Source organism: Gekko japonicus, unplaced genomic scaffold (genome assembly GCF_001447785.1).
Source record: "Gekko japonicus isolate JY-2015 unplaced genomic scaffold, Gekko_japonicus_V1.1 scaffold969, whole genome shotgun sequence".
Classification (NCBI taxonomy): domain Eukaryota; kingdom Metazoa; phylum Chordata; class Lepidosauria; order Squamata; family Gekkonidae; genus Gekko; species Gekko japonicus.
The window spans coordinates 615,112-623,880 of NW_015168076.1; the positions used below are offsets into that span (position 1 = coordinate 615,112).

Genomic DNA, 8,769 nt, shown 5'->3' on the forward strand with positions numbered 1-8,769 from the left:
GGCTTGCCGCTCACCTTCCGAGAGGCGGCGGCGGTCACAGAGCGTTCCCTGCGCATGCGCAGGGGACGCTCTGTGAGTTTCGGGGGGATTTAAACATCCCCCTGATGTTTTTTTCCAGAGTTAGGATTTTTGTGCACACGTGGGGACCGCCCCACATGCGCACAAACCTCTCCCCCCCAGGTCCCCCCCAATGTGCGGATTTAAGTATCCGCACACCAGGGGGCGACTTGAGAATTAGATATATAGATGGTATTATTCTTTAAGGTGCCACTGGATTTTTGTTTTCTTCTTAAGCCAACCCCATCCACCACACAGGTGTTCCCTTGCTCCACGTCTATTAGATACAGCAGTTTGATATAATAGCTAAATGGAGCTTTCATATTTATAGGTAGTACAGCTCTGAACTGCAGAAAATGCAAACAAACAACTACAAACTAAGGTCTCTATACACCATTACAATTAAGGTTGCCAGCTCCGAGTTGGGAAATACCTGGAGGTTTTGAGGGTAGAGTGTGAGGGAGGTGGGGTTTTGGGGGGGGGTCAGTTCAACAGGGTATAATGCCAAAGAGTTCACCTTCCAGAGTGGCCATTTGCTCCAGGTGAACTGGTCCATGTTGCCTGGAGATCAGCTGTCATTTCAGGAGATCTCCAGCCAGTGCCTGGAGGCTGGCAACCCTAATTACAGCTGTAAACACAAGACAGTTTTCCTGGCTTTTGATACCTGGTAACAGACTTGTCCTCTTAAAGACCTTAACAGCTGTGCCATCTACAATCTGAAAGTGAAATGGAATTGTTTGTTAAAAGATAGACAGTTTTACAAAAAGTGCAGAGTCCTTACGCTTCACATACATTGTCTCTTTGTTAGTAGAGAAGAAAAGCATGTGCTGCGCTCAGAAGTCATTTGAACAGAAACTAAAATCTAGCTGACCACAGTTGAAACAAAGTGCTTGACCCAGCAAAACAATTCTTATACTTTTAAAAATTCTTGTAGGAAAATAGCAAATTAATTCTTATAGTTTTTACCACTAAAGCATTTGGAAAACCCAGGTTTCAGACAAACTGAATGGCTGCAATACTACAAACTTTAAATAGCACTTTGGAAGTTTTGAAAAATGAAGACCAAAATGCAGGCCTGCGTAGCTCAATGTCTGCAGTCATTTTGGCTGCGATTTTAATTATTTGCAGCCTGCTGGGATAATTCCAAGGCATTTTCTTGTGGAAAATCTCTGGTCTGCACATGCCCTTCAACAGTGTAGAAACTCCTGCATTATGATCTCCATTGCTTTTCCTCTTCCTGGATTCAAAGGCACATAGAATAATTGGTCTAATTTCCCCCCCAGCCTCTTGCAACTTGCCTCACCACCAGGGCCAGTTTTTTACTGAGGCAGCAGATTCTGGGAAGTGGCAAACTCCCATCTTACCCACTCACAGCCTCCTATTGATGGCAACCTGCTGATGCCAGACTACCAGCCACCTCCAACTAGAAGCCAGAGGAAACAACCCTTCTTGGCCCCCAAGCCTCTTTACAAATGGATGCTTGTTGCCAGGGCAACCAAAATGGTGGCTGAATTATCACAAAGTAATCTCATGAGAGAGTTCGGAAATCCCTGTGACTTGTCACACTGTTTTTAAAGAGGGCTGAGGAAACGGAGAAGAAAAAAGGATCATCTCCTCTGGTGGAGACAGCGGCACCAACAGCCATCTCAGGCAGTAGAACACCTTTCTTGAGCCATCAGGGTACACCACAGAGCTTGCCTGAATCCTAGACTGCCTCAGGGTCGATTCACATATACCTCCCCTCCCCCTTTCAATATACACAGTAAGTTTACATTTAACAGTGGAAAGTATGAATAAGACAAATCTGTTTGTCAAGGACATCAGGAAGGATCCCACAGTACTATCATTCTGCAAAATGTACAAAACAGAAATGTTTAGGAGGGCATTCTTGTAATGGAATTGATCTGTGGTGGGACAGAACCCTCCAGCAGGGCACCTTCACATGGGAGTGTGGAGCAGATATGGCATCACCTTTATAATCCCACATTCTGTATTGCTGGCATGATGCTGGCCTGAGCAGTTTGATATTCATACTATTTAATTTTGTATTCAGTTCCTAGTGGACCTGACCTGCATGGTCCAGGCTAGCACAATTTTATCAGATCTCAGAAGCTAAGCAGGGTTGGCCCTAGGTAGTGTCTGGATGGGAGACCAACAAAGAAGTCCAGGGTCACTAGGAAGAGGCAGGCAACGGCATTCCGTTTTGTATTCCTAGTTCGACTGCACTGTTGACTGTATATCTTACACTGCATGTTCACATTGTTGCTTGCATTGTCATTCAGTTTTGCACTCCTAGTCCTAGTGAATTGTTCATTCAGTGTCCTATACTGTATTATTACATTTCCCACCCTCCCTGTACTCTGTAATCCACCTTGAGTAATGAGAAAGGCAAGCTATAAATAAGCTAAATAAATAAATAAGTACACTCTGCTGCCATGCTAAAAGAACTCTAGAATTTGACTCTTATGTGATGCTGCAACAAGAAGGACTAGAGATCAGATGGTGGAAAAACACAAAGATGGCATAAGAAGACTGGGGTGGGGGAAGAGGTCACTAGGGATGGAGGTACAAAATAATGTGAAGTTGAAAAAGATCGAAAGAGAAACAGAGGGGGAGAGTGGTGTACCAATGACGGGGTGGGGGGTGCGCTCTGCCCTGGGTGCAGCTTGAGGAGGGCCCTTGAAACCAGCATCATGCTGCATCCAGCCAAATGCCTATCCTTTTATTTTTAAGACATAGTTCTGGCTGCAGCCACTAGGGGCACAGGGAAGTCTGAGCATAACAAAAAGCACTCTAGGATGAGCCAGACTTCCCTTTCTCTAAGATTGAAGGAAATTTGCTTAACAGATCATGCTAGGGCCAACAACCAAGCCTACACGCTGATAGCTGCTACTGAAATTGCCAGCCTGCAGGTCATTTTCTTCAATAATCTAGCCTTTCTGTCTTCCTCTCCTTACACCCAGCTCAGCCAGATCTTGCAAAGTAGTAGTTAGGTTGTTGTTGTTGTTCAGTCTTTCCGACTCTTCGCGACCCCATGGACCAGATCACGCCAGGCCTTCATAAAACAACATAAAACAACATTTCCCTCTTTTAGATATTTCTGCTTAACCTAGAAAATGATTTCTTGGTTGCCACTATTAGGCCAAAGGATTTGTAAAGTGGTGGTGGTGGGGAAGGCCCCTGAATAGCCCAGGTTCAAAGCCAGGGAATGGTGTGGGGAGAAGAATCAAAAAGGCCCAGGAGTCCTCCACGTTCTCCAAACTCCCCCTCCCCCTGGTCCATAAATGGAGTTATCTGGTCATGCTTTACTATGCATCTGTATCTGGCATAACTAACGGCGACACCTGCAGTAGTAACACCATGTCCCAGTTTAGCTGGATTTGGCTGTCAGCAGTGTCACTTCTGATTGATTTCACTGTTCTTCTTGACAGGCATTCTTTAAAGGGCCAGCAGCTCACAGGAAGTTTGCCTAACCCAGCCCAGGCTGTTGCACAGGAGAACTTCCCACTGGGTCATGAGGTAGGGGGGAGGGAGATTAGAAAAGCTGGATCTCCATTCCTATCTGTGTCCAACTAAAGGAACTTTGACTCTCAAAAGTTTATACCCTGAAACATTTTTTGGCTTCTAAGGTGCATTTATTTCATGATTATTACTGAAAATAATTTTGGTGTGTGTGTGTTAAAAATGATCTGCTCTGGGTGTCGAACATGCTAGGTATACCACTGCCCTATGAGGTCATCATAAGTCAGCTGTGATATGATGGCAAAAAAATATAGAGGAGAGGGGTGTTAAAAAAACGTTCTGCCCTGGGAGCCGAATAGGCTAGGTACGCCACTGGATGGAGGTGCAGAGAAATCTGTGACAGTGCAAAGAAGACAAAACACCATAGGATGCAAATAGAAAAAGGAGGTTATCAGAAACAAGGCTAAAGGAAACAGTGAATTAAAAATGTCACAAAAACGCTGTCCTACAGCTGATGAGACAGCTGGCCATCTGGGATTAATAGCCTCTAATTAAAATGTAAAGTGAACCTTCAGATTGATTTAAACTCTGCAACCCTGGCATATTGCCTTTCCTTCCTCCCAATTTTAACCTTTCTTTGGAGGACATTACTCATTCCCTAGCACTATTTTGTATACCCATGTCACATCAAATATTGTTCTCATCCTGGACAATTGTCCCTCCACCCCCAGCAATGGATACACAGCAGTATTCAGGAGATTATATTTTCTACTACATTTTTCATTTGGAATGGGGCTGGAGGGACAGGGATGGTTGAAAGGAATAAAGATGAGTTAATTATTCTAATGCTTGTTTCACTTTCAAATCTGCAAAGTAATGTCATTTACTTTTACGAGGATCCCTAGTTCCCTAGAAATATGTAAGAGTGTGTTTTCTCATCTCCTATCTACATTTGTTTTGTTAAAACATCCTAATCCTGGTGAGTCAGACTATTGCTGTCAAAGAATGACTTCAAAAGTAATCCTGTTGAATACCATGTGTGTTTTGAAAGTACAAGCATCCTTTGCTCTTTAATTACTGAAATGACAGCCCTAGTATAGAATATCTGCCAAAATAACACAGAAATTACTTTTAGAAGCTGGCAGCCAGCCCAGACAGAAACCAGTTTGTTCACTGATCCACTTTGTAGAAAGGGTTGTTTTTTTCTGCCAAAAGAGCATTGCCATTATAGAGTGCTCTTGGGAGAGGAAGACACAACATATTGTTAGGACGGCTGGCTGACTGTTCCTTTGCTAGGCTAATGCCCCAGAATGATTGGTTTGTATTTCACCAATGGGAGTTAATGAAAGGAGATACTCTCTTGACAAACATAAACCTCATCAGAACTTGGATATGGTGACACCCTCTTCATGGAGAGGATGGGGATATATTTTTGTGTGAAGCAGCAGCAATTAGTTCAGAAGAGACAAGTATCCAAATTATGTGGGACACTGGAATGTCATGACAGGACCACCAGATATGTAATCTGAACCTAAGAAGCAGCTATCAGGAGGGGAGAAATATGGATCAGAGTACAGCAGTGGGTGATAGCTATTCTCCCATGTCATTTCCTCAGACAACAGCATATGACTTCAATTCCTCACACCTGTTCTAAGGGGGCGGGGGGGAGGCACAGTATATGTACCTGTTTCCCTACTGAGGCTCAAAGAAGCTCAAGAGGGTCATTTTGATAGGGAAATGCACGGGGGAAGAGTTAACCCTCCCTTACTAGCCGTAATCTATTTGGGGAGTGTAAAGGTAAAGGTTTCCCTTGCTCGAAAGCCAGTCAAATCCGACTCTAGGGCTGTGGTGCTCATCTCCACTTCCAAGCCGAAGAGCCAGTGCTGTCCAAAGACGTTTTCCGTGGTCATGTGGTTGGCATGACTAAACGCTGTTACCTTCCCACCGAAGTGGTACCTATTTATCTACTTGCAATTTCTTGCTTTCAAACTGCTAGGTTGGCAGGAGCTGGAATCAGAGACAGGAGCTCACTCCTTCATGCGGCACTTGGGTCTCGAACTGCCGAACGGCTGAACCACTGACCTTCCAGCTTGCAGTTCAGCGTCTTAACCACTTGAGCCATCACAAATGTTTTCTAGGGCCACATTACACTTCTGCAGTTCCAGTCAGCAAAATCCAGGCACAGTTTGGCCAAAAGGGAGTAAGATAAAAGAGCCATGAATTGGCTGAAGATGGCTGAAGAATCATGAAGAATATGCCCTCTCTCTGGGGATCTACAAATCCTGGTCTGTAATTTCCCAAATCTTCTCTGGAACCTTTTTTTAGAAATGGGAGTTACATTAACTACCTTCCAGTTCTTGGTGATGGAGGCAGACTTTAGTGATAGATTGCATATTTTTTTCAGGAGAGTCACAAGTTCACATCTGAGTTCTTTCAGAGCTCTTGGATTTATACCATCTAGGGCTGGTGATCTGTCAGTTTTCAATTTGTCTATCAGACATAGGACCTCCTCTCTTGTCACCTCAATCCAACTCAAGTCGTGCAACACCCCTCCTGAAATTGGTGGTTCTGGAGTAGGCAAGCACCTCCCATCTACCACAGTGAAGACAGAGGCAAACAATGCATTCAGCTCCTCTGCCATTTCCCTGTCATTCTCTAGTAATCCTTTTAACCCTTGGTCATCCAAAGGCCCCACTGCCTCCCTGGCTGGTTTTCTGCTTGTAATGTATTTAGAGGAAATTTTATTGTTGGTCTTTATGTTTTTTGCAATATGTTCCTCATAGTCCCTTTTTGCCTGTCTGATCATCAAATTGCATTTTATTTGCCAAAACCTGTGCTCCCTTTTATTTACCTCACTTGAACTAGCCTTCCACCACTTAAAGGAATCCTTCTTACCTTTTATTGCTTCCATTACTTTGTTAACCAAGCAGGCCTTTTAAATACCTGTTTGTACCTTTCCTAACCTGCTGTATACATTTCCTCTGAGCTTCCAGAATCGTACTTTTAAATAATCTCCAAGCTTCCCAAAGGGTTTTGACCCTCCTTATCTTTCCTTTCAATTTCTTCTTCACAATCCCCCTCATTTGAGAGAAGTTACCCCCTTCTAAAGTGAAATGTGGTTGTGTTCAGGGGTCATTTCCTGCAGGAGCGCACAGGAGCGGAGCTCCGGCAGTAAAGAGCCCAGGGGGTAGGCACATGCAACAAGCCCCACCCCCTGCTCCCAGTAGCCCTCAGTCAGAGCAAGAAGCAGCCAGGTAAGCTGCAGAGCCCCCCCCAAGCCCCCCGGTCCAAAACAGGCCAGTGGCACCTTTAAGGCCAAGTTTTATTCAGGTACAAGCTCTCCCTCCTCTGCGAGGACAGATCTGCACGTCCCCCCCCCCCCAATAGCTGGCAATTTAAAACAGTCCAGTGGAGCCTGAGCAGTGGGTGTTGCCTTCTGACACACTTCCGGTGATGTTAGGGGGTGTGGCATATGCAAATAAGTTATGCTAATTAGTTATGCTAATGAGCCCCCTGCACCTCTTTTTCTACGAAATGACCCCTGGTTGTGTTAGTCTTTTTGGGCAACTCCCTGTTCACATAAATGCTAACCTTAATAGCATTATGGTCAGTGTTCCCAACTAGTGCTATCACATTTACATCTCTCACCAGGTCTTGAGCATTACTTAGGACCAAGTCCAGGATTGCCTCCCCCTTGGTAGGTTCTGTTGTTACCCAAAGGAGTTGACTCTTTTTAATTAGGGGAATTAGTGAGAGAGACAGAAGTTTGTGAGAGGAGGTAACCATGAAATCTCTACCAGCTTTTACAGGGATTTTTTCCTTGGATAAACCAGGCAGTGGCTTAACCAGAAAAAAATCTTTTTATTGAAAGAGAAAAATACCAACAAATTGCACAAATACAGAAGTAAAAGCACAAGATAAACACACACACAAACTAATAGAAATGCAGGTAAGAGCGGGAATATGGGGGGGGGGGGGAATTATTGTTACCAGTCCAAAAGAGCAGAGGTCTGCAGAGAAGAGGTTGTGAAATGAACCAGAGCTTCAAGCAGTGAAGACAGAAGGAATGCAAACATGTTTGAGGATGTGATGTAGAGTGAGTTCCCAAGACACACATACACTGCACAGGGCAGAACATGTCCAGTTATAGGGAAAATTGCTACCTGAGTGCATGGTGCCTGAAATGTATTCATAGCTGCCATGAGTACATCAAACATGTTTGAGGATGTGATGTAGAGTGAGTTCCCAAGACACACATACACTGCACAGGGCAGAACATGTCCAGTTATAGGGAAAATTGCTACCTGAGTGCATGGTGACTGAAATGTATTCATAGCTGCCATGAGTACATTAGGATGTGTGTGAAACATCCCATTGGGAAGCTATGTTAAGCTTCGTCTTGGACAGGGGATTCAAGTCCGAGACTAACGACCCAATCACATTCGAGCAAGCTGCAAGCGGGAACGTTTGTGATTGGTCCTTATGCGCTCAACCTGATAGGTTGATTTGTGTATAGTAGGAGTGGCTACATTAGCCGGGAATGTTTAAATACCGAGCAGTTTCAATGGACAAACTGTTCGGGCTATCAGATGTTGTACCGTGTCGAAGAAGTGAACAAAGAGCTGAATAAACTTGAGTCTTTTGCTGAATCACTCTCCGACTCATTGTTAAGCGCCGGACTTAACAATTGGCGACGAGGGTGGGATTCTAGTGCGGGTAGGCAGCCCCGCTAACCCAGACCCACGACGGACAACGCAGAGCAACAGCTCGCCGTGGCCAGTCAGCAACAGGCACCACCAGATCCGGTGGCAGCGATTGCACAGATGGCCAATAGCCCGAAGTTCGAGCCATTCGAACCAGCGTCCGAAGATTGGGAGTCATACCTGTCAAGGTTCAGCTTCCATCTCGAGGCGCATGATGTAACGACGGAGGCGAAGAAGCGGGCGACCCTCCTGAGCTCGTGTGGAAAGAGCACGTTTGACATCGCCCGGTCCCTGGTGGCACCAGCGGACATCAAGACCGTCTCCTTCAAGGACCTGACCGAGAAGCTTCAGGCGCATTTCTCTCCGCAGCCCTCGGAGATTGCGTGCCGGCATGCCTTCTATAAGAGGGGTCAGGCTCCCAACGAGTCGGTGGCGGAGTATGTTGCGGCCCTACGGAAAGCTGCGAGGCCCTGCAACTTCGCCGACGTGGAAGAAGCCCTCCGTGACCGGCTGGTGTGCGGCATGAGGGATGAACGACTGCAACAGC

The 8,769-nt window shown here is 45.4% G+C and overlaps 1 protein-coding gene across 1 annotated transcript in view; it reads right to left on the reverse strand.

The window, feature by feature from the left end:
* PLXNC1 (plexin C1) overlaps positions 1–8,769 on the reverse strand; it is an 88,782-nt gene that overhangs the window by 9,558 nt on the left and 70,455 nt on the right. The window contains exon 20 of the mRNA XM_015414638.1: positions 722–773. Within this exon, the coding sequence (XP_015270124.1) occupies positions 722–773 (52 nt within the window). The remainder of the gene's footprint in view (positions 1–721; positions 774–8,769) is intronic.